This window comes from Ambystoma mexicanum, chromosome 5p (genome assembly GCF_040938575.1).
Source record: "Ambystoma mexicanum isolate Mex_15411 chromosome 5p, UKY_AmexF1_1, whole genome shotgun sequence".
Classification (NCBI taxonomy): Eukaryota; Metazoa; Chordata; class Amphibia; order Caudata; family Ambystomatidae; genus Ambystoma; species Ambystoma mexicanum.
The window spans coordinates 1,332,123,119-1,332,141,654 of record NC_090930.1 but is presented as its reverse complement, the minus strand read 5'-3'; the positions used below and the strand labels follow the sequence as shown (position 1 = coordinate 1,332,141,654).

At 44.7% G+C, this 18,536-nt stretch overlaps 1 protein-coding gene across 1 annotated transcript in view; it reads right to left on the bottom strand.

Annotated features, from left to right (window-relative positions):
* Positions 1–18,536, bottom strand: part of ADCY2 (adenylate cyclase 2) — a 3,241,403-nt gene that overhangs the window by 577,970 nt on the left and 2,644,897 nt on the right. The window contains exon 15 of the mRNA XM_069613724.1: positions 16,584–16,668. Coding sequence (XP_069469825.1) covers positions 16,584–16,668 — 85 coding nt within the window. The remainder of the gene's footprint in view (positions 1–16,583; positions 16,669–18,536) is intronic.

Sequence of the window (18,536 nt, the reverse complement as noted above, 5' to 3'; positions counted from 1 at the left end):
GAGATGAATTGACTTCCTCTGTCTGAGATTAAAACTGAAGGAAAGCCGTGCAACCGAACGATGTTTTCAAGAAATTCTCGAGCCAGGATTGCTGCTGACGGTAACCCCTTTAGTGGGATGAAATGTGCCATTTTTGAAAATAAGTCTACGATTACCAGGATTGTATTGTATCCGGAACAGGGAGGTAAGTCGGTGATAAAGTCCATGAAAAGGGTATGCCAGGGATGAGGTGGGATTTCAAGAGGTTGTAAGAGGCCTGCTGGTTTTTCCTTAGGACTCTTGTTCTGGGCGCACACTCCACAGGACATGACAAAGTTTCTGATGTCTTTTCTCCAAGATGGCCACCAAAAGTGACGCTTGACCTTTTCCGAGGTCTTGGCCATACCCGGGTGTCATTCCATTAAGGAGTCGTGATAACAAGAGATGACTTGATTTTGTAAGCTGGTACAGGGTAGATAAAGTCGTTCCTTGAAGTATAATAAGTCGTTCTTTACTGTGAAGTCTTCCCCCTGAAGCTGCCATTTTTGTATGTCCGTTGGAGTTACAAGTTGTTTAACCTGGGTTTCAATTTCTTCAATGGATTGCATGCTGATCAAACCCAGGATTCTTTGTTCAGGAATAATAGGTACGAGCTCAGGGTTAACCATGTGTTCCTCTACTCCGATTCGAGAGAGGGCATCCGCTTTACCATTCTTATTGCCTGGTCGGTAGGTGATTATAAAATCAAATTCGGCAAAAAATAATGCCCAGCGAAGTTGTCTGGAGGATTGAGCTTTGGCTGATTTAAGATACTGTAGATTACGATGGTCAGTAATGACAGTGACTGTGTGTCGGGCTCCTAAGAGATTATGCCGCCAGGCCTTAAAGGCGGACTTAATAGCCAACAGTTCCTTATCGGTAATGGTGTAATTGATTTCTGGGGCTGATAATTTGCGAGACCAAAACGCCACGGGGTGCAACTGGTTGGTTTCTGGATCTCTTTGTGAAAGCACTGCTCCCATAGCAAGGCTGGAGGCATCGGTCTCGACGATGTAAGGTAGTTCCGGGCGGGGATGTTTTAAAATCGGGGCGGAGGTAAATTTAGTCTTTAGCTCCTGAAAGGCTTGTTCTGCCTCGGTAGACCATTCAAAACGTTTGTTTTTTCTGAGGAGAGCTGTAATGGGTTGGACTACCCGAGAAAAGTCTGGAATAAACCTGCGATAGAAGTTGGCGAAGCCCAACATACTTTGAACCCCTTTTACAGATGATGGTGAGGGCCACTTGATTATTGCATCTACTTTCCTCGAGTCCATGTGAACTCCGTTAGGTGACAAAATAAATCCCAGAAATTCGACCTCAGTAACATGAAAGACGCACTTCTCTAATTTTGCAAAAAGTTTGTGTTTGCGGAGCCTCTCCAGTACTGCGGTTACATGTTTTCGGTGTTCTGCCTCAGAGGACGAATAAACCAGAATGTCGTCAATGTATACAACTACACACACATCAATGAGTTCACGGAGCACGTCATTCATAAAGAACTGGAATGCGGCCGGTGCGTTACACAACCCGAAGGGCATCACTTGATACTCGAACAGTCCATACTTGGTACGAAAGGCCGTCTTCCATTCATCGCCCTCCTTTATTCGCACCAAATGGTAGGCTCCTCTGAGGTCTAACTTAGTATATATGCAGGCGTTTTTGACTTGGTCAAGTAGTTCTGGGATCAATGGCAATGGATACCTGTTCTTAATTGTAATCTGGTTCAGGGCACGGTAGTCTATACACGTTCTTAAGTCTCCCTCCTTTTTTGGCACGAAGAACAGAGCTGAGGAGGCCGGGGACTTCGAAGGACGGATGAATCCGTTAGCCAGGTACTGGTCCAAATATTGCCTTAGGTGGAGATTTTCAGGTTCAGTAAGGGCATAAATCCGACTGCACGGAGGAGTGGATCCGGGAATCAGGTCTATCTGACAGTCGTATGATCTGTGGGGAGGCAAAGAATTAGCTTGGTCTTTCCGAAAGACATCTTGGAATTCCTGGTATTCAGGAGGCAGTTGCGGACTCTCAGAAACAGTTGCAGCTAGTTTGGTGGAGAGCTGAGGGTAGCAGGTAGAAGCGCATTCTGGAAACCGGATTGTCTTTGCTCGCCAATCAATTTGAGGATTGTGTTTCTCCAACCAAGGAACTCCCAAGATGACTTGAAACTGAGGGGCCTTGATCACATCAAACACGATCTTCTCTTGATGCCCATCTTGGCTTACTAACGTTACTTCCATGGTGGTGTGAGTTACGGGTCCGGAAGCTATTTCCGTCCCATCCACGGTGGTAATGACGTCTTTCACCGTCTTTGGACAAAGAGATAGATTCATCCTGGCGGCCAGCTAACAGTCCAAGTAATTCCCGATTGCGCCACTATCAATGTATGCTTTAATGGCATGCATACGATTAGGTTGTTCAGGACTCACGAGGACCATGGGCATGATGAAATGCGAGGTCAAAGAACTGGTTTTAACGCTCGGCAAGCGGACCTCTACACTTGCCGGGCGAGGTCGTTTCCCGGCTCAGAATTCTCAGTACCTTTATCAGACGCCCCTACTATCTTCTTCTTGGGCTTCACTGGACAATCTCGAAGAAAGTGCCCTGAGTTTCCGCAATAGAGGCATAATTGCAGTTGTCTCCTCCTTTCCCTCTCCTTTTGGGTTAAAGGTCCTTTTACACCCCCTATTTGCATGGGTTCCACGGAATCAGTTCCTTTCGTAGAACTTTGTGGCCTTGAAAAAGGTCGGGTTTCAAATCTGGATCGATCGGCTTTCCGATTCTGTAGTCGATGATCCAATTGCACTACCAGATCGATATATTCGGAACAGTCTTGTGGAGGATTTACCACTTGAGCCAGAACGTCTTTTAATTCCCCATGCAGACCTCTGTAAAACAGTGTGATCCTCTTATCCTCCGGCCATCCGGTTTCCACCACTAGTCTGTTAAATGATGCAATATAAGTCAGAAGATCTTGATTGCCCTGTCGTAGTGAAAGAAGTTCATTGTCCAAGGCCTGTCCCTGATAGTGCCTTGCGAACAGTTTCTCCATACTGGCTTGAAAGTCCTGGAAGTTATGGAGAATGGGGTCATCTTGAGACACTAAAGGAACAGACCAATCTGCGGCACTGCCACTGAGATAAGAGAGCACGAAGGCCACTTTAGCCTGGTCCGTTGGAAAAGCGGCGGGTCTGCACAAAAAGTGCAAGCGACATTGATTGAAGAACACAGCAAACCTTTTTGAATCACCTGAAAAGCGTTCGGGCGGAGCCAAAGGTATATTTCCTGGTAGATTGATTTGTATCGGATTCGAGGAAGCTGGAGGAGCGTGGCCCCCACTTGGGGTTGGTAGAGGAGTTTGTCCAGCTTGGGCTTGCAGCAATTGTCTAGCCAAAACGTCTGTTCGCTCTTTGGAGACCACTAACTCCCTCCTTAGGGCATTTGTTTCCTGACGTGCAGCGTGTACTTCCGCCCTCAACTCCCCGAGTAATTGGGCCAACTGGTCTGTGTGTGAGGTTTCCATTGCGCCTGGGCGGGAATTTTGTGGTAAGGCTTCGCGTTCTGTAACGCTCACCTGGTTCCCCCGGAGGCGCAGGTCTTGATCTGGCGAGGATACTGTCTTCAGTGTTAGGCGCAGGGTTCGTTTTGCTCCCGGACTGGGCCCCCTTCCCACCGACAGTTTAAGCTGAAGAGTGAGATGTCTGCAAGGGTAAACCAAGGTATTAGTGTTTGGAAGGTTCGGAAAGTTCCTAGCCCCTCTCGCCCTTTCTTTCCCCGTGGAACTGGGTTGATATTGCGCTTACCTTATATAGGTAAATGCCGGGCTCTCCATCCTGCGTCTTGTGCAGGGGCGCTGGATCCAGTTGCTTCACTGGATGCGAGCTCTGCCTCTTGATAGCAGAGGATTTGCTGAGAGCGAAGACGCCGTTAATGCACGAGCGTGCCTTGTAAGTATTAAAGTTCCTTTTGCATTGTTCTCTTCTCTTTCAAAAGTCTTAAGTCTGTAAAGTCTATGGGCCTCATTCCGAGTACGGCGCTAACCAATGGCGCTATTAACGCCTTGGTTGACGCCGTACCCGGACCGGCAGCGCCTTGGTGGATGGCGGAATTACCGCCCCATTCCAAGGTTGGCGGGGCGGTAATTCCCCAATCCCCATTTACCCTTCCCCATTCCCATTCTTGCCCCATAGGGCATAATGGGAGTGGGGAAGGCGTCAATTACGCCACCGTAAATTACGGTGGCGTAATTAACATCAAGGTCCCTTAGCGCCATGGTTTTTAACACCTGCTAAAAGCAGGTGTTAAAACCACCATGGCGCAAAGGGAACTCGGAGTATGGCGGTAAGGGATTACCGCCACCGCTCTCGTTAGCGGTGGCCGCTATCCCTTACCGCCATACTCGGAATGAGGCCCTATGTCTTTCCCTTTTCAGATGCTATCCTTCAATGGCACGTAAGTAGAAAGACTGCACTAGCGCTGGAGAATGCTCCGTAATGTCTCTTTTGTCTTTGCAGGTGCTGAGGTGCAGCGCGAACAGATTGAAAGCGAACATAACACAGGTAAGCAGTCTTGTAACTAAGCATTACTAACCGATGTATCTTGCCTTGCAGGTGCCGGAATGCAGCGCGAGCTGAGTTGGAACGGGCGTAACACAGGTAAGCAGAACTTGTAGTTGAATATTACTGACCGATGTTCTCTCTCTTTGCAGATGTCGGATGCCGGAAGAGAAAGGCAGAGAAAGGCGCCTTGGATGCTGCCGTTGGATTAGGTAAGTAGATTCACTGCCTTTACTTTAGCCTAACCTGTGCCTTTGTTTTGCAGGAGCTGCAGAAGACTGAAGAAGACTGAAGATTGGATTCCAGCAGGTTATTTCGTGTTCACAGGATCTGGAGCTGGAGGTTTCCTGGAGCTGACACGGTGAGCGTCCTGCTGCAGATGCAGAATAACGCGAAGCACGTGAAACCAATCGGGTGTGGTTTAAATAGCCTTCTGTAGTGCTTAGGCATCTCCTTCCACGGCCCCACCCAGGTAAGAAAAGAGTTCCAGATTTCTAGAAGAGTTCCTGTGTTCTGCTTCCAGGGAGTGGCTCCTGCTCCACCCAGACAGAAAAAGTAGTTCCAGGCAGAGAAGGATCAGGAGACCAGTTAGCTGGTAAGTAAGCAGCATGGTCTGCTACAGGTAGGTCCACCAAGCACTCTTATCTAATATGAGCCCGGCGCTTCCTGTGCCGGGACCAGTCACCATCATGAGCCTGGCGCCACTGGCGCCAGGACAAGGTCCAGAGGGTCCCTATAGGGACTGGCTGGTTCCTGGGATCAGAGTCATGGGCCTGCTTCCAAGGTCGTGGGGCAAGTCCTGACCCCTTGGAAGCAGGGATCATGACACATTCTAAGCAGTCTACTATTAATAATTCAGATATCATCTTTTGCCTAAATACTACAAAGGAAAGCTTCACAAGTAGTGATATGATGCAAGTGTAGCTGTTTAATGTTTAAAACAATGTACTCATTGTTATGAACTATTCTAAAATGATAGTGGGCCTAATTACAGGTCTGGCGGTAGCCATGCCGGTAAAACCAGCATCTAGCCGCCCAACCTGTAATGAATTACCGGCGCCACCAGTGAGAACTCTGCGAGTTGGTGCCGTCCCGCCCGGCAGGTCTGACCCAGGCAGAAGGGACGGCACCCACCCGGAGAGTTGTACTGTGCCAGTCTGGTAACAATGGTGCTGGTAGGCTTACCGGCACCATTGTTAACAGACCGGCACAGTTATCATGAGTGTTAATGTCACCTATGTAGAAACTTAATTGTGGTTTAAATATGGGCAAATACCTAGAGTGGTCTTATGTCTGATGCCATTAGTTAATTAATCATTGATGTTGTTTATTGTGTTATCATTGTCGCCAGTGATATCATCAGTGTTGCCACCAGTGATGTCACCAGTGATGCCATAGATGATGTAATTAGTGATGTCACCAGTGATGTCATGTGTTGCGTCATCATTGCGGTAGTTGGCTGCGCAACAGGGGGTGTTACGATATGGTGGCTATAGCTGAATTACAGGGGTTTTGTTGCATTAAGTTCTCACTTTAATGTCCCTGCAACTAAAGTTTTTTCCTTGAACTTCAAAGGTTTTGTTTAAATGTATTGCTCACCTTAACGTCCCTGCAATGAAAGTGTTTTCCTTGAATTTCAAGTGTTTTGTTATTCCATAGATTTTTTCTGCACATGGCAAGTGGCCCTGGCCTATGGCCACTAGCCACTTGGGCCATCTGGTCTGACAGCCCCCTTCATATGACCAGTCGGGCCCAGCCTTAAAAGAAAAAAAACAAACCAAATGGCTCATCAGCTCAGAGGATAGGGCCTGTTGCCAACCAGGTCTTGGGCCGCTCATGCTGCCAGCTCCATCCCTGAGCAGCCGGGGCTTAAGCCGCCTTGCGCACCCACGTCCCAGCCTCTCCCCCATGCAGTTCCTCCCTTACTGAGCTGGATTACTTTTGCAACAACACATCATCAGAAGAATGGTAAAACTAACCTTTCACACAATGGTCCCTATTACTGGGTGAACAATCTAATGCTTGTTGAATTCTGCTTCACAATGATAGGAAGAGTGGGCATTGAAGGATCGAAAAGTGATGTCACTATCAACGCTTGGTCCCCACAAGCCAGTTAACCATGTGCAACATTTTTGGACACATCCTGCTTGAAACCCAAAAAATCAGATGGATCATGAGACCCTGTTTTTACAGTTTCTATTCATACTGAAAATCAAGATCAAGCAAGCTTTTGCCCTTCTACTCCGTGCAAGATTTCTGTCCTACCTCTGCATTCCTAGAATGACAGCTTAGGAAAAACTCTCAAAACGTCTTTCTGTCCCCTCATTTTTGCCTGTTAAAAGAAGGTCTCTGAGACTTCAAAAGAAAATGCATTTCCCAATGCAGCATGATATTTTCAATGAGTCCAATAAAAGTTATCAAGTTATTATTTAATAAAACTGGACTAACACAGAAACACACTCTTTTCTTCCCATTAAAATGGATACCGAAATGCTCTCAAACCAGTGGCATAATTGCCAAATGAGGAGGAAAGAAGCCCAGCTGTGGCATGTATTTTCTTACGGCCTGCAAGAAAAAAAATCTAATACCAAAAGGGCTCAGGATTGTATAACCACTGAGGGCTACCCACACCACGGAATCACTGAGCAGACATGTAGAAAATGTGAACAAAATTGAGGAATCACCAAGTTCACCAACTCTACTCCAAGCAAACCAGTCTGAGGAAGAACATATAGCACAACGAGGCAACGACAACAAACAGCTCAGCACTGCAGCTGCACTATTGAACAAGACAAGAATAATAAAAAATCATGTGATTACTTTTTAATTTGGAAGAAGAAACTCCATGACAAACTAAGGGGTTCTTCGGGGAGACGGAAATCACACAGGCGCCTCCGAAACTAAGACCCATTCAGGAAACATAACCAACACTTAGAACTCTAAGGTGGACTATTGTACAAACCAAAAAACAGTTATTAACTTCTCTGAACAACAATTCACAGGCACATAACAACATGTCCTCTCTAAGGGGCTGACATTCTGCACCAATCAGGAACCAGATGAAATTAAAATGGAGAAATTGTAGATTACATGCGATAGCTATGTCTCCAATATTATTTCCATGGATGGAACAATGAAGAGAAAACTGTCACTGGTTAGGTCATGAACAAATTATCAAACTGGTCTTCCCTTTATGGGCACAGCCCGAAACTTGAAACGTGTATTGATGGCCTGAGAAAACATGTAACATCTGACATACTTAACCGGCATTGAAAAATGAATCAGAATCTCACAAACAAAATAAGGGCATTCGAATCTTCGAGGCAATCAAGGAGATCATAGTAAAACTAACAGACAAAGGTTGGGCTGTTGTGGACATGGATATAAAGAAATACAAAACAGAAGCATAGACATTTCCTTGACACAAATTACTGCAATGTACTTAGTAATGACCCCACTCTAGAGTACAAGAATGTCCTTGAAAACATCATGAAGTCCATGGCCAACGATATTGGTGAACATATATCCACAGCCTCATACCAGGCAAATCAAGTCCTGGAATATTTGACTTGCAAGCAAAGATTCACAGTCTGGATAAACTTGGCTGCCTGATCATCTCAGGCATTAATATATAAAAACGAAGAACTGAGTCTAACTTCAAACTTCTGATAATGGAAACTTAATCTTTGTACAGGACGCAACACATTTCCTCAGGAAAATTTAGGAGGTATGGTGTGCACACAAATCTGGCAGCACTGGAAGTCACTTCACTCTACTCCAATATTCCACATGAAATTGGAATAGCTAATTGCCAGAAATCCAAAAAAACAATTACCAACAAGACAGCCACCCCAATCAGAGCAATAGTGGACCTTGTGAGATTCATACTGACATAACCCTTCACAAAACACTGGTACGCCATGGGCATAACAATGGTGCCTCACTGTTTGAACTTGTTTATGGAAGACCTCGAGGAAGAGTTCCTACTGCAATCTGAGAAACAGATGACCTCTCCTTTTCTGCTGATAGTGCTATATCAGCTCAAAAAAACAACAAGGCTACGGGTCCAGATAGATTGCTGGCAGAACTCCTCAAAACTGAACCTGCTCTATTGGCACAGTTTTCCCAAAAATTGTTTAATGCAGTGCCAGCTTTCTCTACTGTACCCAAACCCTTGGTACCGGCAGACATGATCCCCATTTATTAGAAGTGTGGAAGAAACAATCCAAGTAACTTTATTGCAATTTTCACGACTGGACATTCCTGGTCATTTCTGCGCAAGGCTTCTGTTCACTAGACTGGAGGAATGGGTGGGTCAATAAAACGCAACCAGCCACTTGCAGGCATTTTTCTGCCAGAAGATAAGCACTATTGATCAATGCTTTAAGCTAGACATGCTGATCCAGAAATATGTTGCTCTAAGGAAAATGATGGTCTATTCTGTGTGTATCATTCTAAAAACATCATAACAGAAAACACATTCCTTAAAAAAATGTTCAGTCTGCTAAAGAGCGCTCACACGCAGATGCTACAGGTGGAACTGAATCTATGGGAAATGGACAGGCTTATTTTCTTAAAGTCATTATTACATTGGTAGTGAACACTGGAAAAACAACATTCTGGTAAAAAACGTTCAGTGCCTCCCATATAATTGATATCAATTCTTGATCAGTTGTTTGTTCTATTTTTCCTGCTCCAACACCCTGTGCAATGGGTGCCTTTAGCTTCTACCCTTATCATATGTGTGCATACAAATAAGAATAATCCAGGGGGTAATAATTGCAATATTTAAAATTCAATTCTATATTCTCAATTCTGTATACCAGATAGCCCACTACTAATAAATCATGATTGATAGGAGAGATATGGATACAACAAACGGAAAGCCATTATCATGTAATGATTTAATCTGGAGATGGGTGCCAACACTCTCACACGTGCTGTTGTCTTTCCCTTGTGTGGCTTTATCAAGGCTCTATTATTGTCATTTAGAAGACACAATTGTCCCTATATTCTTATGATGTCGTTATGCAGTTATGGTAATGTCAAGCATCTATAAATTGGGACGATCCTATTATGAAAATGATCCTATTATGCTTTTCATGTATGTGTATTCAGTATTCTCTTTCAAGTTCAATAGGCTTTCGTGTGTGGGAATGCATGGCGCACCTCTTTTTTACACACACACACACACACACACACACACACACACACACACACACACACACACACACACACACACACACACACACACACACACACACACACACACACACACACACACACACACACACACACACACACACACACACACACACACACACACACACACACACACACACACACACACACACACACACACACACACACACACACACACACACACACACACACACACACACACACACACACACACACACACACACACACACACACACACACACACACACACACACATCCCTCTTGTTTGTATGCAGTGGATTTAGGTTTTTAATCTGCTTGTTGGATCAGGTGTTCTACTGGATGGCGTTCGGATACGGGCTGCTGAACTTGTTCATGCCTTTTTCAGAATTGACAATGGGGAAAAAGAGGACATTGTAGTACACATCTAAAGGCTTGGATCAATGGGCTATTAACCTGTAATAGGCTGTTGAGGCAAAATCAGACACCAGTTTCTGTTTCAAGGTCCTTCAGCTCAGGGAAGAAAAGTAGGAGTTGCAGAAACGATTCATGGCGATTCGTGCTTCTCCACGCTCATTTCTAAGATGCATTGATTCAAGGAATTGAAAGGTATGCCGTAGAGTGCAATTGAGAAAAAAGCGTTTCTTATTGGGATTTGCTCAAAAGAAGATAGCCTTGGTCAATTGCACAGCGGGAGATCTGTACTTTAAAAACAAGTCAGTCCCTGCAAAGCACCGAGTGGATGCTGCCGCGCACTATGGGACTTCCAGTGACCATGAAAGAACGATGTTAAGTGCATGTGCACATTCACTGTGTGGTAGAGCTTGGATGGCACTCACCTGCTCAGGGCTGTTTTCAGATTCTTATTTTTGCATTTGCAATTTATGTGTCATCCTATGAAAAGGTTGTTGACTTGTAAAGAAGCTTTCGATGAAAGACTTAACAAGAAGCCAGTTTTAAAAGGTTTATTTTTAAACAAGATTAAGGTGCCAACTTGTTCCAAACCTGCAAATAAAGCATCCCCTAATGAATGGACTATCACGGCAATAGATATGCCACCAAAGACACATTACTCCTAGATCCAGACATCGAGTACCTATAAAAGAGGGTAAATGCTGGCTGTGAGCAGGAGTACACATTTTGAATGATTTCTTAAAGTACTGGAAAACATTTACTGTAGCAACATGGGCTGAAGCAAACATTTGGTATTAGGCGTAGTGTACAGTAATTGAATAATACATTATGCATTGTTTCTCAGGCCGGAGTAATAGAGTAGACCGGGTCTCTCCAAAGATAGTATATGCCATTTTGTATATCAGAACATTTTTTATACTAGAACAGAAATGGAGCACAGGGTGTTTTCCCATTTTTAATTTGGCCTACTACGCCACCTATACGCCACCTATACGCCCAAACTATTGCATTAGAGTACAGTTAGCGAGAAATGGCACATGAGGAGGGACACAAAGCCTGTAGGTGGTGTTTAGTTATTTTCCCACCCATTGACTGCCCATGGCTATTCTAAGTGCCTGCCAGTGTTTTTTCAAAGCAGTCTGCTGAGACGTAATGACTTAATTAGAGTTGTCAACAGGGTCAAACTCAGCCTTTCATCCTTCCAAGGTCGATAAATGAGCACCAGACACCTTAGGTAATAATAAGCAGCGCTCAGATGCCTGAGGGTTCTTAGGGCTATATCAATTTAAAATTATTATTATTATTATTATTATTATTATTATTATTATTATTATTAATAATAACATGCTACAAATGTAATAATAATGTCTTAACCAGGTCTGCCTTCAGTCACTCGATTCAGAAGCACTATACGTGTCCTTCACTGAAGTCCTGTTAAAAACAAGCATTGTCAAAGCCAACTGTTTGGCTCCTGTATAAGTACCAGGCATTTGCCACGCTTTACTATTTGATGCCCAGATACACCATTTTCTCTCCTGCTACATTGAATGGCCAGTTCATACCACTAAGGCAGTGCCTGGCAAGTGTCTTTCTTATGGCTACACAAAAGCCCAAACTGTTGGCAGGGTCGGACTGGGACAAGAAATAGGCCAGGTCACCCCAAGAAAAGTGGCCCACCCCTCGTCTCACGACCCTTGACCCCTGATGACATCACCATAAGTGATGTAATTTGACCCCACCCAGAATTGACATCCCAGGAAGCGATAAAACACGACCTTTCACCCCTTAACAAAACAGGACATGGCATCAAATAGCATTGTTCCTAAGTACACTAAATTACTGTGAATCGAAGCAGACGTCCAAGGCCAAATGATATGTTATTGTATAGCACTTACGCTTAAGCTCTTTTTTTTTATAGAACAAATATGCATACAATATCACCCAACCTGTGTTGGTACTCATTTATCGACCTAAGAAGGATGAAAGGCTTTTTGAAAAAAAATTGAAAAAAAATATTTTTGAAAAAAAAATTGAAAAAAAATATTTTTAAAAAAAATGTTTTCTTCGAAACCGGCCTAGGCATGGCCTGAAATCGGCCCCCACTCCCCAGGGACGATTTCGGTCTGGCCACGGGCCAAAAGGCAGAGGGAACCCGACCCTGACTGTTGGCGTTGCCAGTGTGCTTGATTCTTGTTTTGAAGAAAGGATTTGCACCAAATTAATCCTGGGTCATATTACCCAACATTTTACACAATGGTAAAAGAACTGCTGATATTTTATTTATTTTGCTGTTTTTCAATTAATAATGAAAAGAGTAAATAACCATGACTCCATTTTCCAAATTTGTGATACATTTGAGGGAAAATGATTGTGCTACATTTATTAGATTGGTAGCAAACGGTGTTAAAGCACTAGAGAAAAATAACTTTTTGTAACGTGGATTGAAGCAAGAGCTGATTTATCCTTCTCAGTTAAGCAATTGGGTGGAGTGGGGGGGGGATAGTGTAAAATGAATGTGTTAAAGGATCGACAGGAAGTGTCATGCCTTGAAGTCAGAAGTGAGGAAAGATGCAAGTGCTTCTTCACCCTGTCCGTTTCGTCCATGGCATTCGATATGCGTCAGGGAGAGCAGGAGCTACTGCAGGGGCTTCTGTACAAGGAATTGAAGGATCTTGTCCTGTCAGTGCTGAGCCGAGCGACTTTAATGCGCTCTAGTAAAGCAAGTACAAGCGCTTCTATAAGTCCGAGTCTGAGTCTATATATTATCTGGGGATCAAAGGTGAGCACGCCAAACACCTATTTCTATGAAGCAGTCTTCAGCATTTCACGGATGTAGTGACAGTACTTTCTTTAGCTGACTACCATGTAGGAGCAGAAAGACGTGTGTAGTGTGTCAAAACGTATTCTGTATGACATATGCCATTTGTAAAATAATGCAGTTTTTTGTGGCAACCATTTTTCTGGATGTGAGATAGCACTGTGTGGTGTCTGCTGTAAGAGTCTTGATAGAATCATTCTGATCTGGTCAGTGACTGGTCCTCTTAGTGTGTAGTTAGTGACCATGGAAATAAGTAGCACAAGGAGAAAGGGTCCCTGGCTACAGGCCTGCGATAACCCTACTCTGACTTGTATTTTTGGGGAGTTAGCTTCCTCCTATTTGTTTACTGCATGTGTGAGGCCCAGGAAAAAAAGAAGCAAAGATGTTTTGTGATCCATAACCACATTTGAGTTCAGTCCAGATGTTGTCAGCATACCTATCCAGTTGAAATTGATTTTTTTGGAAATCCGATGTTGTGGGTATATGTTATACAGAAGTGACAATGCACATCTTTACAGGTCAAAATCACTTAAAAGGACTACTGCTCCAATCATAATCTGATAGAGATTAAGCGAAAGAGTAACTCCTATCACTCACAAGTATCATCAGTCGTTTGATTAGCATAGCCGCTACAATGTCACTGAGAAAATATGCAATCCATACATATATTCATAATCTTTTGAGTTATAAAGTTAACAATTCCGCAGTACTGTAGAAACTTTCATAAAAACTAAGAAAGGCTATTCCGAAAAAACAATAAAAACCTCAAAGGCTGCTTGTGAATTACCATCCATGCAGATGCCAAAAGCCCCACCATGCAGAATAAATACCCAGCACCCAGGACGAACCCTCCTGCAGACTCGATGATTGAGCTTCGATTGGCTAAAGCGGATTTCCTCTGACAGGCACACATATGATTGGCCACAGTGAAGACCACTGCTAATTTGCTGGTAGAAAACAAGACTTTGAGGATGAGTTGTACCCTTTGTGCTTGCCAAGTTGCCAGAACTGGTTTAGACCCTCTCATTCGTACGAAAAGGAGATTTGAAAGAAAATGGGGTGAAGCGTGGGATTACTGGAAGGGAGATGAGACAAGAAAAGGTGTCGTTGACATACATGAATAGTATTCATGTGCATGTGCCAGAGTGTGCCAAAATGAAAATGGTGTGTTAACACTAACTTCTTTTTAAAAAAGTGTATTTATTGAGCAATTGTTAGGCGCCTATGCATCACAATTGTGTTTCAAGCCACCACAATGCTAAATGAGAAGGGAACAAGGGGAATTAATAACAATGGCAACACGGCAAATATACATTTGTGGGCCTACTAATCCTTGTGGCATTCAGACGTGCAAGTGCAGTGAAGAGAAGTGCAAGAGATAGGGATGGGTGGGGGGGATGGGCAAGTGCTGGTGGGTGCCTGGGAGGGAAGTGCCAAGGGGAGTCAAGGAGGAGGCCTCGGACTAAGTACTAAGGCAGACGAATCCTAAGGGTGGGGTACACAGTTGCCAAGCAGGGGCCAGCACGGGGCAGTGCAGTGGGGGGGGGGGCGCCAGTATCAACTGGGTAGAGGGCCTGGTACCCTGGGAGATGCATGATGACGGCCACCAGTCTCAGCAGCGGTGGGAAAGTTAGCGAGGAAGGGAAATAGGGAAAGAGGTACAGAAGAGCAGAGTTTTGAGAAGTTTCCGGAACTTAAGGAGGTCTGGCTCAAGTCTGAGAGTGACATTTGGGATTTGTACTCGTGCATGTATCTTGCATGCTTGGAACCGTGTGTCATAATATTGTGGATGGTAGTGGTGACACATAGTGCCATATACTTTCAAAAATCCTGTAGAGCAACAAAAACGACCAGAGTGTTTGCACAGCATACATTTTACTACATCTAGATACTCTTTACGTTCCAGCAGGAGGAAGTTCACTCAGTCAACACACACACATTTCAAGTAACACCCACAACCTAAAATCCCCAGAGCACTTTCTGCAATCGAAGGCAAGTACACCCTAAATCTTGGACCTAGAAGGAATTGGTTACAAGGATGACTAGATATTAGTGATAAGGATCAGTTCTAACAACGAATTCCATCAACGGCGTAGGTCGAAATTACCTAAAACAAATTGTCGCATTGACCAAAAGTTCTAAAAATGCTACCACCAAAGGTTGGAACACCAAAAGTTTGCAACTTTGGTGGTAGTATTGAAAAGAAATCAGGGGCTGCTGGGGTGTCCCCTGCTCAATATACTTTATGGTATAATGAGCGGTGCTGCGGGGGACAACCCCGCAGCCTTCTGTTACATAAAGAAAAGGACCCTGCAGCGCTGGTTCCTGATCACAGAAGTGAAAGGGAACTGGCACTGCAGGGAACCCAGCGTTTATGTTGGGGGTGTGGGTGGGGGTGTGCTGAGGGTGTGGGTGGGGGGTGTTATGGGTGTGTTGTGTCTTGTGTATTGTGTGTGTGTGAGAATGTATGTGTGTTCACATGGGAAAGTGCAAACATTTGGTAGTTCGCACCTTTCTCAGATTCTCCATCAACTACCTTTATCTATGCTACAGTCGGTGTAAATCAATCTATTTAGAAATAGTGACCTCATCCTACCTGGCTAGCCTGTAAAGTATGACTTTCCAGGAAGTCTGACGTTTTGCAGCTATTTCAGGCTCTGCGGTCATACACAGATTTTATTTAGCCTCTTCCCCAATATAATGTCTGTTTGTTTTAGGTGCACTTTTATGATGTAATGTAGGTTTTGTTTTTATATTGTGATGGGGTACATAGTTGTCCTGGTTACTTTTTCTCTGATGATTGTAAAGGCATTTCTTATGCTCATCAATAAACTTGCTACCGCCGGAGTCATAATGAGGCCCAATGATTAAAACTGGGGCGATCCATAATAAGACTTGGACATTTGATGCTACAGTCAGCATGAGAAATGAGCGTAATGCATGCAGCAAGCCATGCTCCAGTCTGTGCAGCACATGGCGACTTAATGTACAGTTCCAGTTTCACTCGACTCGCTATTTTGACTTGCAAAGTTACAGCGTCTGCTCACATGCCAACACAGTTATTCTCAGACATCATTTCAAAGAAGGATTCAAAAAAGAACATAACACAGTGAACTCAAAATGCTCTAATAATAGTTTATATGCAAAGATGGTTGCCATAAAAAAAAGGCACCGATGTCTAAACACGAGGGGATACTTGGTTCCATTTAGAAACCAGGAAGCAGGGACTGCTAATGATCAGCTGAACATGTATTCTTATTAGCAAAGTCTTAACCAGGGGTGTTGCTAGGTCTGGAAAAGACCCGGGGCTATGCTAATGTTCTAACTATTGGGACTGGGGGCTAGCTAGCCTTTTGGCTGTAGCTCCTGAGATTCTATCCGGGACTACAACCAAAAGACCAGGGGGCTATAGCCCCCTTAGCCCCCCCTAGCAACGCCTCTGGTCTTCACTGTCCTGACCATTCCATGAGATGAACACACGTAGAAAGGCTGCGTGCCAGGACCGAGCCACTAGTGGGGGAGAGCACAGAGGTTCTAAGGTAGAGTGAGTCAGAGAAAGATTTGAACATTGTGTTTAGTGTGCTGTTTTTTGTACTTACCAAGAGCTGTCCAGCGAAACAGATAAAGAGGATGAAAGAAAGCAAGAGGAATGCAGCCCCAAAAGAGATCCCAAGAACAGGTGTTCTGCAAGAAAATGTAAACAGGCTGGTTACAAGAACATATACACAGGCTGGTTACTGTGAGCAAGGAACATACAACAGTTCACACATCAATGTGTTTTCAGTCATGCACGGAACACATGTGTCAGACGTTTAAATAGCAGTCAGCCTACCTAGAATTGCAATTACTCATTCATAACGTCCCATCTCTCCCAGATGTTCATTAAATGCACACTGCATTGTACCACCTTGGTATGTTCCCGCTCTGCTAACTGGCTATGGAAGTGCTGGGCCGGAACCCGGTTATACCCTCTGCTTATAAATGGGCTCAGAGATTTGGCAAGACATAGGGGGTAAACACAAAATGGGGAACAGCACTTCTTGCTACTCATTAATTCTGCTGGCAGTACTAAATCCCCTCAGTAGCCTCTAGGTAATGGTTGTGGTCCACACATCTGTGAAGCACAACTACAAGAAGAATGACAGCAAAGCGCAACGCCTCATATTGTGATGATACTGACCTGCTCTAGGCAGGGAAACAAAACAATATGGGCCAATGAGTCCTTTTATCCCCAATCTCGTACTACCAGTGGGGAACATGGCTGTCCATGTCATTGCGTCCCTCGCTTTAATTGTTGGCCTGCCCAATTACTTCACACACACACACACACACACACACTGGGCCTCATTACGAGTTTGGCGGTAGCCGTACCCTTGTAAGGGCATGGTCACTGCCAAACTCACTACTGGCCTTGGCACCCGCGAATGGGCCATTACTGGCCCATTACGAGATGAATGGCCCGGTGATTGCCCATTCGCGGGTGACGGCATGGCCGGCCTCCCGATCCCCATTCTGTCCCATAGGGCAGAATGGGGGTCGGGAGCGTGGTTGCACCGGCACCCTTTATAGGTGTTCTGCTCGTGGATCTCGGTCTGCACGCGCACCGGCAAGCAGAACTCGTAATGTGGCGGAGAGTTTATAACGGCGACGGTAGCACTACCAGCGCCGTTGTTGCCTTTCCGCCACATTCGTAATGAGGCCCACTCTCTTCCTCAGTGAGAGCCTTCTGCTCCCCATCACTAAGGCCCTGATTCACAGAGCGTTTTCCAAAGGGGTTTTGCCTTTATAAAACACTTCCATGAATTAGGCCCTAAGTGACTTACTGAACCTCCTGTAAAGGATTGAGCCCATGGACCATGCCTTCCTCCGTTTTGACCCAAGAATATAGAGTTTGGTAGCCAAAGCGATATGGTTAATTGTTGACCTGCTCACCTTCATGTAAGGGCATCTAGGGTGTCTTCTCTTTACTTCTGCTCTATCCTAAACCAAAATCCTAGTCTCTTTTTCTTCTCTCACCTGCTCTTTTCGCCAATGTTGCACTGGGTTCCATATAAGCACCCGGGCAGTGCATCATATCCAATCAGGTTCTTGGTATATGGGCAAATGTCCCTGGTCTTGTGCAACACTTTCAACCCACCTGTAAATGCCTTTTCACAACAACAATGTCTCCTTGGAGCACCTCACATAAGTGTAGAATTTCCCAGTCATTTCTTCTCTTAGCTCTGGCTTTTACCTTAGGCTGCAGGAATGTCAAAGCCAGTGTAGTCTGCATCCATGAGGCTACAGCGCTATGATCTGCTTAGCTCCTCCTATGATGAGGACCACGGTGTACACAAGGTAGCGACATAAAAAAATCTAGCCTTCTAGACTGAGCGTAAGGTCATTATTACAGAATCGTGTCCACATCCAAGGCATTATCTTGAGGGGCAATGACCACTCCCGCCGTCTATGAAGCTATTCCTATCTTGTCCTCGACTTATGGGTGATAATGTGCTAACGGCCTGCTTTTTCACTTGCAGAGCTCTGCGCGCAATGCTCTGTGTCCTGAATGC